This window comes from Monodon monoceros, unplaced genomic scaffold (genome assembly GCF_005190385.1).
Source record: "Monodon monoceros isolate NGI ecotype Baffin Bay Population unplaced genomic scaffold, NGI_Narwhal_1 Super_Scaffold_18, whole genome shotgun sequence".
NCBI classification, from domain to species: Eukaryota; Metazoa; Chordata; class Mammalia; order Artiodactyla; family Monodontidae; genus Monodon; species Monodon monoceros.
In genome coordinates this window covers 79,395,523-79,412,939 of record NW_021703774.1, presented here as the reverse complement: position 1 = coordinate 79,412,939, position 17,417 = coordinate 79,395,523, and the positions used below count along the sequence as shown (strand labels likewise).

The 17,417-nt window shown below is 40.4% G+C and overlaps 1 protein-coding gene across 1 annotated transcript in view; it reads left to right on the top strand.

Annotated features, from left to right (window-relative positions):
• SLC22A15 (solute carrier family 22 member 15) overlaps nt 1-14,391 on the top strand; it is a 78,330-nt gene extending 63,939 nt beyond the window's left edge. The window contains exons 9-12 of the mRNA XM_029229937.1: nt 8,758-8,878; nt 10,723-10,795; nt 12,895-13,083; nt 13,399-14,391. Of these exons, the coding sequence (XP_029085770.1) occupies nt 8,758-8,878; nt 10,723-10,795; nt 12,895-13,083; nt 13,399-13,488 (473 nt within the window). The 3' untranslated portion in view covers nt 13,489-14,391. The remainder of the gene's footprint in view (nt 1-8,757; nt 8,879-10,722; nt 10,796-12,894; nt 13,084-13,398) is intronic.
• Nucleotides 14,392-17,417: the final 3,026 nt, after the last annotated feature.

Genomic DNA, 17,417 nt, shown 5'->3' with positions numbered 1-17,417 from the left:
ACCTTAAAACAGCTATTATAAATGTACTGCATATGTTTACGAAGGTAGAAGAAAGCAAGATAATAATGAGCAGAGAAAGAGAAGATAGAAAAAGAGGCACACATTACATCTAGGGATGAAACATACATTATATGAAAAAAAAACAGGCAGTAGATGAGATGAACCACAGAAGAAAAGATCAGTGAGGAAGATATAACAAAAGAAGCTGCAGAATGAAACAAACAAAAGTTGTAGGACAACACCAAGCCCACCAGTTATGCAACTGGAACCTGAGAAGGAGGAAGTAAAAAACAAAGATACTTGCAGAAATGATGGTCTACTACTTTCCAGATTTGATGAAAACTATAAACACATTATGAGAAAGTGGTCAGTTCATCAAGAAGATGTTACAATCCCGATTATGTGTGTGTCTGATAACATTCGAAGCACAGGAAGCAAAATGGACAGAACTGAAAGGAGAAATAGACAAACCCAACATTACAGTTGGGTATTTCAGTACTCTCTCTCGATGACTGATAGAAAAACTGACAGAAAAGAATTAGGATATGGAGACTTAAGCAGCCTACCTGACCTAATTGTCATTTGTCAGACACTACATAAAACAGCAGAATATGCATTCTGTGTGAAGTGCACACCAAGAACATGTGCCAAGAGAGACCATGTTCTGGGCCATAAAACAAGTTTCAGTACATTTAAAAGGATTGAAATCTTACGAAAATAAGTTCTTTGACCATAATGGAATTAAAGTAGAAATCAATAACAGAAAGCTATCAGGAAATCCTCAAATATTTGGATTTCAAAAAACATTCTTCTAAAAACACATGGGTCAAAGAAGAAATCACAAAGGAAATTAGAAAAATTTTAATTAAACAATAATTAAAGTACAACATATTGAGTTTGTGAGATGCAGTAAAGCAGCGCCTAGAGGGAAATTTGTATAATTAAAAAATGTTGTATCGGGCTTCCCTGGTGGCACACTGGTTAAGAATCTGCCTGCCAGTGCAGGTGACACAGGTTCGATCCCTGGTCCGGGAAGATACCACATGCTGCAGAGTAGCTAAGCCTCTGTGCCACAGCTACTGAGCCTGTGGTCTAGAGCCTGTGAGCCACAACTACTGAGCCCACGCTGCACAACTACTGAGCTGTGCCACAACTACTGATGATCGCGCGCTCTAGGGCTAGTGTGCCGCAACTGCTGAGCCCTTGTGCTGCAACTACTGAAGCCCGCGTGCCTAGAGCCCGTGCTCCGCAACAAGAGAAGCCACCACAATGAGAAGCCCACACACTGCAATGAAGAGTAGCCCCCACTCGCCACAACTAGAGAAAGCCCACGCGCAGCAACGAAGACCCAACACAGCCAAAAATAAATTAAAAAAAAAAAGTATCAGGGGCTTCCCTGGTGGCGCAGTGGCTGGGAGTCCGCCTGCCGTTTCAGGGTACACGGGTTTGTGCCCCGGACTGGGAAGATCCCCCATGCCATGGAGCGGCTGGGCCCGTGAGCCATGGCCGCTGAACCTGCGCGTCCGGAGCCTGTGCTCCGCAACGGGAGAGGCCACAACAGTGAGAGGCCTGCGTACCGCAAAACAAACGAACAAACAAACAAAAACAAAAAAAAGTATCAGAAAAAAGGAAGTTTTCAAATCAGTGATCTAAGCATCTCCCCTAAGAAAATAGAAGGCAAATTAAAAAAAAAGACTGACAAACACAAAGTAAGCAAAAGGAAGGAAATAATAAATATAAGTAAAAATCAATAAAATAAAAACATGAAAATAATAGAGAAAAGTCAATGAAACCAAAAGCTGGTTGTTTGAGATCAATAGAATCAATAAGCCACTAGCCACACTAATAAAGGAAAAAGAAAGAAGAAACCAATTACCAGTATCAGGAATGAAAGAGGGACATCACTATAGAAACTGTAGACATTTATAAGGGAATATTATACACATTTTTATGCCAATAAATTCAACTTAGGTAAAATGGATAAATTCCTTGAAAGGTACAAACTACCAAAGTGTACAAAACCATAGATAACCTGAATAACCCTTTATCCAGTAAAGATATCTAATTTGTAGTTTAAAACATTCCCACAAAGAGAATTCCAGACCCAGATGGCTTCACTGGTAAATTATGAAACACATAAGGAAGAAATAATATAATTCTACACATTCTTCCAGAAAATAAAAAAAAGAGCGAATACTCTTCCAACCCAGTGTTTGAGGTCAGCAATTACCCTGATATTAAAACCAAACAAAGACATTATGAGAAAACTAAAGACCAATATCTCTCATTAATATAGATGCAAAAATCCATTGACTAAACATTAGCAAATTCAACAATGAATAAAAAAGGTATAATACATCATGACCAAGCAGGATTTATCCCACAAACACACAGTTGGTTTAACATTCAAAAGCTAATCAGTGTTATTCACCATATTAAAAGACCAAAAAGAAAAAAAAAAAAAATCATATGGTCATTTCAATACAAGTAGGAAAAGCACTTGTTCAGGTTTCAACACCCATTCTTTACAAAAACTAGCAGCAAGTAGAAGTAGAAGTTTCCTTAGCCTGATAATGGAAAACCTGCAGCTAACATCACGTTTAATGGTGAAAAACTAAATGCTTGTTCCCTAAGATTGGGAAAAAGGCAAGGATATCCATTCTTGCCACTTCTTTGGAGCATTGTACTGAAATTATTAGTGAATACAACAAGGCAATAAAAAGAAATTAGGGGGATCCAAAATGAAAAGGAAGAACTAAAACTGTCTTTATTCGCAAGACTTCATTATTGTCTCCATAGAAAATCCTAAAAAAAAAATCTATTAGAATTAAGAAATGAGTTTAGCAGAGTCTTTTGACACATAATTTTAGTTCTGTATATTAACAACAAACAATTTAAAATTGAAGTAAATAATGCCATTTATAAAAAATTAAAAATATGAAATATTTAGGAATAAAAACTTAAAAATATGTATGAGACCTGTAGAAAACTGTAAAATATAAAACATTGATGAGAGAAGTTAAAGAAGACTAAATAAATGAATTGGTGGTAATGGTAATAATAAAATAAATGAAGAGCCTACCATGCTCAAGGATCAGAAAATACTAAGACATCAGTTCTCCCCAAATCAATCTATCTTCAGCACAATCCCAATAAAATTTCCACCAGGCTTCTTTTTGCTGATAGATACTGACAAGTTAATACTAAAATATCTATGGAACTGCAAATTATATCCAAAATAATTGTTTTCAAGAAAAATTAAGTTGGAGGACTTTATCCCAACTGATTTTAAAACTTACTACAAAATTATGTTAAGACAGTAGGGGAATTCCCTGGACTCAGCACTTTCACTGCTGTGGCCTGGGTTCGATACCTGGTTGAGGAACTAAGATCCCACAAGCCATGAGGCATGGCCTGAAAATTAAAAAAAAAAAAAAAAAGACAGTGTGATATTGGCATAATGGTGGATGCATAGATAATAGAATTGAATATGAAATAGACCTATATATATGGTCATTTGATTTTTATTTTATTTTTGAGGGGGCTGAGATTTTATTCACCTTTTAAAAATGTTTCATTCAATCATAACACACATAAGAGAAAAATACACATGGTCAATTGATTTTTGATGACAAGTCAATTCAATGAGAAAAAGAATCTTTTCAGTAAACCGTGCTGGAATAATTGGATATCCATATGTAAAAAATTTACCTTCAACCTGCACATCCCATCACATGCAGTAATTAACTTGAAATGAATGGTATGTCTAAATGTTGTGGACAAAGAATCACCAGCCATATCATAAACGAAGGATGTTGCAGCCATCAAACCATCAGCCACCATATCAGTTCCCCCTATGATGCACCCTGAGGTGATTCAGAATGGAGAAAACAGGATATTGGCCCTAGATAGTTAAGGTGCATATCAAAAGAATGATTTCAGTGAGCCCAGATTCTTGCATTTTCCCATGCATAGAAAAGTGCTAAATTCGTTAACCTGAGATATCTGTTTTTTCTTTAACTGGCAGTAATCTTCTGATGTTCTGACTACCTGATTTTTTTTGCAAAAACTCCTATATATCCTGGGTCCTTTCTTACTCTCCAGAACAGTCCCTCAGAGCTATCTGCGAGGCTGTCTCCGAGGTGTAAGTTCTCAGCGTGTCCCTGGAATAAAACATAATTGTCGCCAACTTTTAGGTTGTGTGTTTTTTTTTTCAGTCGACAGTATAAAGGGTAAAAACTACACAACTTCTAAAAGAGAACATGGAAGAAAATCTCAGTGCCTTTGGGCAAAGATTTCTTAAATATGACACAAAAAGCACACAAAAACATTCATAACTTAGACTTCATCAAAATTAAAACTTTTGCTTTTTAAAAGACATTATTAAGGAAATGAAAAGCAAGGCACAGACTGGGAAAAATATTTGTAAAACGTATACCTGATAAAGAACTTGTACCCAGAAGATAGAATGGACTCTTACAGTTCAGTAATGAAAAAACAATGGGAAAAAGGTTTAAACAGACACTTCTGCAAAAGGATATAAATATGGAAAATAAGCATGGGAAAAGATGTTCAACATCATTAGACATTAGGGAAATGGAAATTAAAACCACAATGAGATACCACTACACACCTATTAGAATGGCTAAAATTAAAAAGACTGACCATACCAAATGTCAGCAGTGATAAGAAAGAACTGGAACTCTCATACACTGCTGATAGAAATGTAAAATAGTACAGAGACTTTGGATAACATTAGCAGCTTATTTTAAAGAGAAACATAAATTTACTGTCTGATTAAACTTTACCCAAAAGAAGCAGAAACATAGATCCACAAAAGGACTTTGATGTTCATGGTAGCTTTATTAATAATAGCCCCAAACTGGAAGGAACGCAAATGCCCCTCAGCTGAGGAATGGATAAACAAATTGTGTTATATCCATACAGTGAATTACTCACCAACAACAAAGCAATGAGCTATGACCTACTGATGCAGGGAGCAATGTGGATGAATTTCAAAAGCATTATGCTTACTAAAAGAAGCCAGACACAAAAGCCTACAAACTGAATTATTTCATTCATGTGAAATTCTAGAAATGGCAAAACTATAGTGACAGAATTTTTGGCATATGTGGTATTTTTCTTTAGGAAGAAAAAAAGCCACAGGAAAGCAAAATGAATTGTGGTTCTTGGCTCAACTTATGTATCATAGTACAGGACCTACAGCTGTCTTAAAGATTTTTAACATATTCATAAACAATAAAAATTTACCCAGTGAATGAAGTGGATGATTAAGTTTAACTTTTCTTATTTGGGTCAGTGAAATGTGACTGTAACATACTGAGGTATTTTGTTCTGGTGACCCTAGTGGACTCTGAGAAAACTTCAGATAACTAGTTCTGAAAATGATGTCTGTAGTATCTTCATCATTGGAATCAACTTAAAACCTCTGAAGTTCAGTACTTTGAAGAATACAAGTGTTTTGAAAATTCCCTTTTTTTCTCCCAAAGATAACTGAGCTTAATTTTTCCTTTTAAATCACTCTTTTCCCCTAAACAGTCACTTTGAACATTCATTGATAATAGCCAATAATATCTAATTTCATTTTCAGATAAAAACCAAGGTCAGAAATCCAGGGAACCAGCCCAGTGGCCCCAAAGCCTTCCTAAATATTAACTCATGATGACTGATAGACCGGCAGCTCCACAGGCAGGCTAAGAAGTAATTTTCTAATAAACAGAGCTGTCTGAAATTGACATGGGCTATCTTGGGAGAGAGTTGAGCTCCCCCAGGTTCAAATGGCCACTGCAGACTCCACTGGCAGGAACAAGGGGAGAAGTTTCAAGCACCAGATGAGGTGTCGGGCTGATGGGAGCACTTGTGGGTATGCGGCTGGAGCCAGGCTCCCCAGACGGGCCACTGCTGGAAGTGTCCTGAGCCTCACAGGGGAGAAATCTTCCAGCCTTGGATCTTGTGGGTGTTTAGATGGTAAGCTTTCTGCGACATGTTATTTGAATTTAATTTTCAGGATGGCAATCCCCTCACCTGTTTTAAAGACGTAGAGTATCTCCAACACAGTTCTGGAAGGTGCCATCCTGTATGGGTTGAAAACAGTCCCAAAGATCATTTGCAGTCACGCAAATGTGCACATTTCTGTTTGCTTCAGTGCCACCCAAGACCTCTTCCTGACTCACTCAGTTTTCTGGAAAATCATTGATGAATTTAATTTGCCCTCATTATTGGTTTACTTGAAGTTGTTAGATATCAAAAGTCCAGACCTATACCTTGAGCATGCTTCTTTTTCCAGAAGTACCTCATGGCTTAAAATAATATATTCAGTACTTAAAATTGCTGACATATTCTTCCAAATAGCCTGGCAGAAGAGAAGAAGGCCCCAGATGGTCGAGTTTGGCAGTGCCTGGGCCACTGCGTTCAGAACGCCATCTTTAAAGGAGTTGAAGTTTTATTTCATAGTCAAGCTGGAAATGTGAAACTTTTATTTTGGAATGGGATATATTATGTGCCTCCCTCCTCAGACATTGAAAGAACATGAGCACAGATTCTTTTCACTTAAATTAATCCCTGTTATAGTCCTTATACTTACTCTTTCAATAAATATTTAGTGAGCACCACTGTGATCAGACTATGGGAGGTGCCGTGAGGGAAACAGATACAAACAAGGCCTTAGCCTGAGACAACTCAAAATATATTTGGGGGGCTTCCCTGGTGGCGCAGTGGTTGAGAGTCCACCTGCCGATGCAGGGGACATGGGTTCGTGCCCCGGTCCGGGAAGATCCCACATGCCGCAGAGCGGCAAGGTCTGTGAGCCATGACCGCTGAGCCTGCGTGTCCGGAGCCTGTGCTCCGCAACGGGAGAGGCCACAACAGACAGAGGCCCGCGTACCGCAAAAAAAAAAAAAAAAAAAAAAAATATATATATATATATATATATATATATATTTGGGGGCAGACAAGATGGAAAAGTAAGCAACTACAGGAGAGTGTCTAAAGCATGCCGTTTGCATGGATTGGGAAATGGGCGCCGTGGAGGTCAAGGGCAGGAAAGAATATTGCAGTTGAGTTATTTATGTGGTTTGGATGAGCCAGGTATGCAGTCCCAAGGAAGGGACAGGCATGTTCTATTAGTCAGAAATGTCAGAGAGAATGAGAGGCAATTACTTTGGTGATCAGGACATTGCTGCTGACCTTCAAGAATAGGAGTTTCAGGAGAGGATGGTATTGGAGGCCACATTGTAGTGATGTACAGGGCAGATGCGTTTGAGGAAATGGAGGGTCAGTCACTCACTGGAGATGTTTGATTGTGAAGGGGAGAAAGTGCAATGGAGCCAATGAGAATTTTTGCTTTTTCCTAAGGAGAAGAAAACTTATTTTGAAGGTTACGGCCTAGTGGGTTGCTGAAGGGGAGAGGTTAAATATGTTTGAAAGGGAATAATTAAATTGTAAGATCCCAGAGAAGGTAGTATTAATAAAGGAAAGAACCACTGGACAATTGATAGCATTTTTGATAGGGACGTGAACTAGCATAAACTGTATTTTTGCATTTTATGTAAAAAACGTTACATTAAGAAACTAAAATATCATTATTGATTAGTAATCTTCAAGTAAGAAATTGGGGAGGAGGAAGGATGAAAAGTAGTTCCACATTTAGAGTCTTGTTCTTTAAAGAACGTGTAGTAATTTAGTGGGATTATTCCTTATCTTTACAATGGAATACCAAGGAATGCAAACTGAGGGTAGGAGTTTTTTGAGACTCACTCCTCTCATGTGTCAGGGCTTGTCATGCTGATCAACCTTTTACATCATTGATTGTTGAACCAGGTTGGGAAGAAAGGAGAGGCAAGTAATACCCTTGGATAAGTGGAACTTAAGACTTCTGTGAAGCTTACTTGACCCCAGTACAGAAGTTTTCAGGGAACTCTGTCATTCAGGAGTGAGTGCAGGTTTTTGTTTGTTTGTTTGTTTGTTTTTAATTTTATTGAAGTATAGTTGATTTACAATGTGTTAATTTCTGCTGTACAGCAAAGTGATTTAGTTATACATATATTCTTTTTCATATTCTTTTCCATTATGGCTTTTACAGGATATTGAATATAGTTCCCTGTGCTAAACAGTAGGACCTCGTTGTTTATCCATTCTCTATATAATAGTTTGCATCTGCTAATCCCAAACTCCCAATCTTTCCCTCCCCCACCCCTCCTCCTTGGCGACCACAAGTCTCTTCTCTATATCTGTTGAGTCTGTTTTTGTTTCACAGACATGTTCATTTGTGTCATATTTTAGATTCCACATACAAGTGATATCATTGGTATTTGTCTTTCTCTTTCTGACTTACTTCACTTAGTATGATAATCTCTAGGTCCATCCATGTTGCTGCAAATGGCATTATTTCATTCTTTTTTCTGGCTGAGTAGTATTCCATTGTGTGTGTGTATGTATATATATATATCACACCTCCTTTATCCATTCATCTGTTGATGGACATTTAGGTTGTGCAGGTTTAATCACACATCACGACAGCCACTGTGTAAGATTTCCTGGGGATGGCCAAAATGCTGAGAAATATTTGCTGTGTGCTGTGTGTGATGACTAAACCTTCTGAATGTATGTCTGGTTATATGATCTCTTCACTGTTTGAGATCACCACAAATGTCTCTCACTCCTTCAGAATTAAGTGTGTCACTTAGACGAATTTTTCTCCACCGAGGACCTCACAGATGTGGCACTTGTCCTCCTCAGACACAGGTGTGTTCGCAGTGGTGAACAGCCATTCCTTGTCCCTGCTGGGGAAGCTGACCATAAGCGCTGCCTTCAATGTCGTGTATATCTACACCTCGGAGCTGTACCCCACGGTCATCAGGTATGCCTCACACACAGGCTTCTCCTTCCCATGTCCTGAATTCTGTTGTAGATGTTTGCATTGACAGAGGCGTGGTCCTCACTTCACCTGGAGCACAGCGAGTGTGGGCTAGCAGCAACTCAGCAAGCAGCTGTGAGCCGAGAACCTGTGGAGACTGCTCTTGCCCGCTTGGCTGAGGAAAATGTAACTTTATGTTGGGCTGAATTCCCTGTCAATCGTGAGAAGTACTCTGCACTAAACGTATCCCATCACCCAAATAGTGCTCGGATGTCATTTTTATTTCAGTGCCTGTGAGTTATTCAGTCAACCCTTCTGTGTCAGGTACACGATGGACCAGGAGACAAGGTCCCTGTTATCACAGAGCCTATATTTTAGCACAAAATATACACATTTAAAAAAAGATGAGACTTCCCTGGTGGCGCACTGGTTAAGAATCCGCCTGCCAATGCAGGGGGCACAGGTACAATCCCTGGTCCACAAAGTTCCCACATGCCGCGAAGCAACTAAGCCTGTGCGCCACAACTCCTGAGCCCACATGGCACAACTACTGAAGCCCCCGTGCCTAGAGCCTGTGCTCCACAACAAGAGAAGCCACTGCAGGGAGAAGCCCACGCACCGCAACGAAGAGTAGCCCTCACTCGCCGCAACTGGAGAAAGCCCGCGGGCAGCAACAAAGACCCAGTGCAGCCAAAAACAAATAAATAAATAAAGATAATTCCCTATAGTTATAAGTGAATATTGTATTTACATATTAGTTGTTAAAGGTGATTTTCAATGAGTAGGACTTGCTTATATCAAAAATAACATATTCAGAAACAAAACCAAAAAACCCAACATATTCCATCCTAAGTTTCCCCTCATAAAATAAGTCTGAAAACAAAAAAACAAACCTAAATTTGAAGGGCAGGGATGCAGCTTAGTCTTTACAGAACGGCCTCTGTGTACTGGACCATAGTCCCCCAGTTGGCATTTTCCTGGTCTTTTTTTGAGGATCATTCCAAACAGATCCTTCTTTTTCCCTTATCCATGCAAGAAGCGTAATGGTTCTGTCTGCCTTTTTCCCAGTAAGAGATCAGGTTGTCTGTGATTGGCTTGTCATTCCCTGATTATTCCCAGAACCTGCTTTCTCTGGCTGTTGCCTATAAAACTAGGGTGACCGTTTAGTTCCAAACTGGGACACTTTTGAGAGCGAATGTGGGCATTATTAACAATTCGGCTGGGATAACAGGGTGCTGTACGGTCACCCTACCTATAATCATTCTCATTCTCATTTCCTCCCCCTCCTTGCTACCCACATTCCCCAAGAAGGTAATGTTCTTGGTTTCCTGAGAATATATGTCCAATCAATTCCTATTTATATGCCTGATCCTTTCATAGTTAATTAGTTGAGTTTAAAGAAATGGGCAGACTTTTCAGATCATTAAACCCTGGCTCTTCTATGGATGTTTTAACTGATAGGAGACCTAAGACACGAGAACCCAGGAAAACATTTAACAAGAAATATTCACGTGCTCATTTCTGCACCAGCTTCTATACTGCACTGTCCAATATCACATGTGGCTATTTAAGTTTAAATTAATTAAAAGGAATTAAAAATTATGTTCCTCATTCTTAGTTGCATTGAGCTCTCGGTAGCTGCCTGTGTCTGGGGGCTTCCGTATTGGACAGGGCGAGTACAGAACATTTGCAGCATCACAGAAAGTTCTAGTGGGCAGTACTGCTCTGTAGCATCCTGCACTTCCACTTTGGGATTTGTTATTCTGAGCCCACTATCCCTTACAGCCTTTAAATTGTCCCCCTAGAACTTACTGACTTTTTTTTTTCCTTTTCCTCTTGCCTTTCAGGAATGTTGGGCTTGGAACTTGTTCCATGTTCTCCCGAGTTGGTGGGATTATTGCTCCCTTCATCCCCTCACTGGTTGGTTTGTACCTCCTAGTTTGTTTTTCTTGATTCTCTGCTTTGGAAATGTTTGTGCTTTTGAGTAGAAGGAGGTAACAAACAGCTGCGGTTTTAAGATCAGCCTGACACAAATGTGCACCTTGTGCCTTTTAGATTAAGGATCCATGAGGGCAGATGGACCCTTCCCAGGGATTGGCTGTATTCATTGGAGAGTTAGCTAATGCCAGCCTGCCCCTTCCTGTCCCCATTTGTACGTTAGTTGATTAGTGAACATTTCCTAAGTTTCTGCTGTGTGCTGAGTGAGCTCTGTGCTAAGCCCTTTACATACATCATATCATGCAGTCTTCAGCACAGCCGTATGCTGTGGGCATTGGTACCCTGTATTAAATAACAGAGAACACAGCACATCACTCGGAAAAGAAAATTAGAAGAGAAGAAGGTGAAAGGGAGGTAAAGTAAACTCCATCCAATCTCAAAATGTTCATGTTCTGAGAAAGATCCCATGGAGCCCCTGTGCACATCTCTGCTTGGTCTCCTCTAGGACTTTCCCAGCCAAGACTTGTTGAAGCGTGATTAGGTTTGATCAAGTGGGGCTTTGAGCCTGTTCTGGAGACAATTGCTCATCACTCAGGCAACTACTCGCCTCATCCTAGTACAGGACGTCTCTGAAATGCCACTGTAGCCTTTTCTTTTCTTGAGGAAGTGGGATATACTTCCTTTTTCTGAGTATTTCTCTGTGTTTCGTGCTCAATTTTATTTTTTTCCTTTTTTTTCCACATCTTTATTGGAGTATAATTGCTTTACAATGGAGTGTTAGTTTCTGCTTTATAACAAAGTGAATCAGTTACACATATACTTATGTTCCCATATCTCTTCCCTCTTGCGTCTCCCTCCCTCCCACCCTCCCTATCCCACCCCTCTAGGTGGTCACAAAGCACGGAGCTGATCTTCCCTGTGCTATGCGGCTGCTTCCCACTATCATGCTCAATTTTAGATCACAAGACCCTTCTTCTGAAGGAGTCATATTAGTTCCATTTTGCATAATGTGTCCAACGCTAGGTGTTTATCATTAATGATGCCCGACTTCGGACCGCTGTCCTAGAACATTATCACACCCAGCGTTGTGTCTTCCCTGAGTCCCACTAAGTTGAGAAGAGGTGAACGTTCCCCTTGATTCAACAACAGGCCCACAGTTCCGGGCATGTGTTTGCACGCTGGGGGCCGGAGGTCAGAGTTTTTCGTCCCCCTCCTGTCCCCTTCCCATGCCTCCCTCTCCTCCTCCATCATCTCTTCATCTTTGAAAAACCAGGAAAAGATGATCAGAAGGGACATCCTAACTAGCCACCGAATTTGGAAGCCCAAACCAGAAGGTGATAAAGCTGGGTGGCTCCTTTGCAGGGAATCAGGAATGGTAATCAGCTCAGAAATCCCCCAGAGCCCCGTCCTGCAAGAACCTTGGTGTTATCTTTGAAATTGTATGTTTGTATTTAAATTTTCCTGAGAACGTCTTTTGGACCGGCCCGCTACCATGTCCAAACCATGTGTATAGGTTTCTCTAGGCCTTTCTCTTCCTTTTCAGGGTGTTTACACCTTTAAGCCCCATGCCTCTCAGTTCTGGTGCTTAGTGAATCAGAACACATATGTGGGACTGTTTGGCCCATTCCAGGGTTGAGAACGTTAAAGTTCGTCGTTGTCAGCAAATATGCAGGGTGTCTCCTGCGTGTGGAGATCACTGTGCTGCAGGCCACTCAACCTGGAGTGGAAGCTGAGTGTCCGACTCACCACGCACTCTGGCAGTGTGTCTGCCTTGCCCAGACAGCCAAGCCCCTTCCCCACAGTCCCCAGCCCGTGCATGAACAGTCTGCTGCGTCTGCTCCACAGGCCAGCTCTGTCCTTTTGATTTACTCACTCCTGTCTCTGTGCCCGAGGACTGGCTCTGGTTTCCTGGGGTAATTCTCTAAGGGGAAAGAAGACGGGCTTTCTGGTGTATTCTAGTGAGGAGGCAGGACCTGGACAGTAAACATGGCAGGTCCTGGGTCATAAGACTGCTGATGTCATCTGCTAGGAAACTAACACTGAGTTTTTGTTTGTTTTCATTCCACTCCCTGCCCCCATAGAGGTACGTGCAGTGGTCTTTACCCTTCATTGTCTTTGGAGCCACGGGGCTGACCTCAGGCCTCCTGAGTTTATTATTGCCAGAAACCCTTAACAGTCCATTGCTAGAGACGTTTTCTGACCTTCAGGTGTACTCATATCGGAGGCTGGGGGAGGAGGCGTTATCTTTACAGACCTTGGATCCCCCTCAGGTATGACGGAATTTTTCTTAATCATTCAGATTTACCATTTGGATGATGATAGTTTTGGGGGGAAAGAAAAAAAAAGAATATCTGATTATAGTAAATAGAACTGAGCAAAACTGCTGGAAAAAAGTGGGATCTGATAGCAGCTGGTTGTCAGAGAAATAAAGATGATTCATTAGCTTTCTTAGAACACTTTAGGGGCTAATTCTTAGGGGAATAAATGTCATCGGAGTACATTTGTCAGTTGAATGCTAGACAGTAATTTAACTTTAGAAATGTCATGACATCATTTCCCTGCCCTTTTCTCCTTTCCTGCTTTAGTCTGTGGACAAGGAGAGCCCTTTAGGGAGTGAGAGTGAGGAAGAGGAAGAGTTTTACGACGCGGATGAAGAGACACAGATGATCAAGTGACGTGCCCCAGATTCCTCCTCAGACACAGAGGGTCATCTTCTCTGCCTCCAACGAGGGCAGGTTCTCCCAGGAAACTGAAGGGAGCTGTGGAAAGATAGGCCTGAACAAACATCGAAGGTACTCAGTGTGGCCTGATGTTTTTTAGGCACCAAGGAAGTTGGAGAAGAGATTTCAAGAAACAGGACATCACTGCATCAAGGGAATAGTTGTTAACTGCCCACAATTCGGGTTTAGCTCAAAATCATGACCTCTGGCCAGATTGCTGAAGTCCACATGCCAGAGTGGTAAGCTCATTTGTTTCTAGAAGTTTGATTACGTTGCCTTTCAACTTCACTGTGGCCTAAAGGCAAATATGTAAAATTTCTTCTCACCATAACACGTAATCTGTCCACCAAATTTGACATCCGCCCCTCTCAGTTGCTCCTCACCAGCAATCTTTTGAGGCAGGTTGGTGTTAACATTTCATTCACTTTTGTGCCAGAAGAAAAGCACTGAGAGGTCATTTGTGTGGCCTGAGGCCCTCCACCTTCATCCCGACGGATGAAATTTGGGCCCCCAGCTTGGTTCCTGGCCCAGTGATTGGCTTGAGCTCCCTGTGGTTTCAGTCAGTCCCACAGATGACCCGCTAGGAAAAGCCAGCTGCACCAGAGTAATGTTCAGAGTCTGAGGTGTGGCTGCCTCTCCCTGGCAGCTCCCTTTGATACTCGAATTGTGTAATTTCTTCAGTTCCCACTTGTGTGCACCTGGAGAAAAATTTCCATCTCAGATTCTAGTACCAGCAATAACTTCCAAGCCATGCCCAGTAAATGACGAAGATTTATAAAGGGGGAGGGCAGTTAAAAAGTGACATGTCAAGACTTTGGATGTTAAAAAGGAAAAAAAAATGCTGTTTTTAATAAGGAAGAAAAGAAAATTATCTTTCACAATTTTCTGTTTGTTTTGTTTTCAGTGTTGTGCAAGGAGGGACTGGGCAACATTTAAGAACTTGAACTCTTCTAGTCCTAGATCAGCTCCAGCCTGTTTGGTTAGCTAGAATGGAAGGCTCAGTAATTTCCTAGTACATGTTGGTTTTCATTAAGTACTGCCAGCTTTCAAATAAATCAAAGTCATACTGTTTCCTAAAATCATGTGCTGAAAGTGTTTCCCATGAAACCTGGGTATTATCTCAAATAGGAGTGTTAACCTGGAGTCAACAAGCTTGGACAGTGTTACTTTAGGTCACTTTCCCAACTGGGAAAATTTCTGTGTTTTCAGAATTTCCATTTCTCTTAATCCCTTGGAGAAAAATTTCACTGGAGATAAAGAGAAGTCATCACTGAGTCTGTTTCTGGAAATCTTGGAGGACGCACCTTGCATTGGCTCCAACCCTGTCCTGTCCTCTTCCATTGACCTCTTGGTTTGCACTATACCAGCTTGTACCTTTGTTAAAGTCTTTTTATGTCCTTCATGCCCTTGATTATGTATTGGGCTCTTAATAAATAGGGGCCATCTCTACTACTGTTTATTTCTCGCTGCTGTGCCCAGAACACAGTAAGTATTACTGTTTCTAGCCATCAGGGAAATTGTAGAACTCCTCCCAGTATCATTTTTGTAAATCACAGGCAAATCTGACCCAAACCCCCAAATTGTGGAATCTCGCTGTATTTCTCTGGGAAATGGAGACCCTGCCCACCATCAAGAGAGGAAGAAAGGAAGAACTTACAAGGACACTTAGAAGTTCTTCATTGTGAAGTTAAACGTAAAACAAGAAACCAACACATAGGTGATTCTTGGTTGGTTGGAGCCCTCTTTGCATTATAAGAGTAATAATCCCATTATAAAAACATGTGGAAACTAGAAGTTTAAAAATGTATTAGTCATAGGCCCAACACCCAGAGACAACCAGTGTCATGGCTTTGGTCTCTTTGAAGACCAACTGGGAATCCATCTTTCTATTGGCACTGGGGTTCCCTCTGCCTCTGGCTAGATAATTGAGGATTCCATTAGTTCTGCCCCTGGGTATTCTCTTTTCCCAGCTCCAGGGTAGAAGAAGGGAGGGAAGGGTACACAGTTTGAACAAATGTTGCTAAGGCTGGGCTATCAGCTGCTCACGTCAGATGTGTCACTAAATTTTGTTTCTTCCTAGATGGTCTTTTGGCAAAGTTTAATAATTACTGTTTTGGGGACTTCCCTGGTGGCACAGTGGTTAAGAATCCACCTGCCAATGCAGGGGACATGGGTTTGAGCCCTGGTCCAGGAAGATCCCACATGCCACTGAGCAACTAAGCTCATACGCCACAACTACTGAGCCTGCGCTCTAGAGTCTGTGAGCCACAACTCCTGAAGCCTGCGTGCCTAGAGCCCGTGCTCCACAACAAGAGAAGCCACTGCAATGAGAAGCCCACGCACCGCAACGAGGAGTAGCCCCCGGTCATCGTAACTAGAGAAAGCCTGTGCGCAACAACAAAGACCCAATGCAGCCAAAAATAAATTAATTTAAAAAAATAATAATTACTGTCTTTTCATCCCTTTGCCTTTTATAAAAACAGATTTTTTCCTTTTGCTATTAACTGTTGAAAAATAGTGATTGTAGAGATGGTGCACATGAGCATATTTGTATTGATTAAATTATTGGAAAACTCTTAATTTATAGGTAACATATTTTGTTTGTTCAGATGATTTGTAAAAGGTATCCTTTTAAATTTTTTATTGTATTCAAAATTAAATTTCTTTTCTCCTAAAAAGCAGCAAGAAAGATAAGACACATAAGAAATCCCAGGGCTTCCAGGGTCAAAGGTCTTACTTATCAACAGCTTGTCCAGAACCCTGGCACCACACAGATATGTTGAAAGAAACTGTTTTGTAGTTTCCTGATTGTTGAGTTAAAACCACTGCCCATTGAAAATGCAGTATTTGTCATCTGGCTGATTTCAAGCAATGTAGACATTCTTTAGTACTTAGAAATGAACAAATAAAATACAACAAATAACAAGCAAATGAAAGTTTCTGGGACACTACTTAAGTAAATATAATCTGGGCAAGTATTTTTATGGAGGTCAAATTGATAAAGGTACTTTTAATAGATTCATATTCCTAATGAAAACATTGAAATAATTATCTCTACTAATTAAACTGAATTAAACTGCAGCTTTCTAATAGGACTTACTCTTCCATTACTAACTCTTATTAGATTATTAGTTCTTAAATTGGATACATATAAAGGATTTTTTTAACAAAATAAAATGCAGGTATTTTGGTTTCTTGTGAATATGATAAAGAACTGTAAAATGTAGACCTTTTGTTCTTACAGAACGTATCAGGATGTACACAGTAGCATCTTTGACAAATTGAGCAAATATAGAATCTGCTAGAAATTATGGGTGGTATGTGGGTCAGGGGCTGTAGCAAAGTTAGGGAGTCAGTGGGTACAAAAGATAACTATAAAAGTATTTCTGGAAAGAGAAAAATGCAAAGATACTGCATTGTTAGAAAATGCATCTGTGTAGTATGTTAAAGGGAAAGATCTTATGATTATCTCAATAGATGCATGAAGATTATTTGACAAAATTCAACACCTATTTAAAATAAAAGCTACTAGCAGACAAGGAGCGAAAGGAAACTTCCTTGGCAGTATAAGGGGTATTGTAGCACTTAAGGTGAATTGACCTAAGGCATCTCTTCACCCTCCCGGGACCTTCAGACTTTCTTGATAATGACCACAGTAAGAAATGTATTTTACATATTCCTTCTCTTCCCTGTTCCTCCACATCTTTCTAATCTCTGTCTCTGTCTCTGTTTCTGTCTCTGTCTCTCTCTCTCTCTTTCTCCCCACCTTACAATACTTACTATATATATATTTAAAATATATTAAAATATATACATAAAACTTTCATGAAACATGCTTATTCTTGCTTGGTACCCTGATAGCTTATATTCTGTCCCATTTTGTT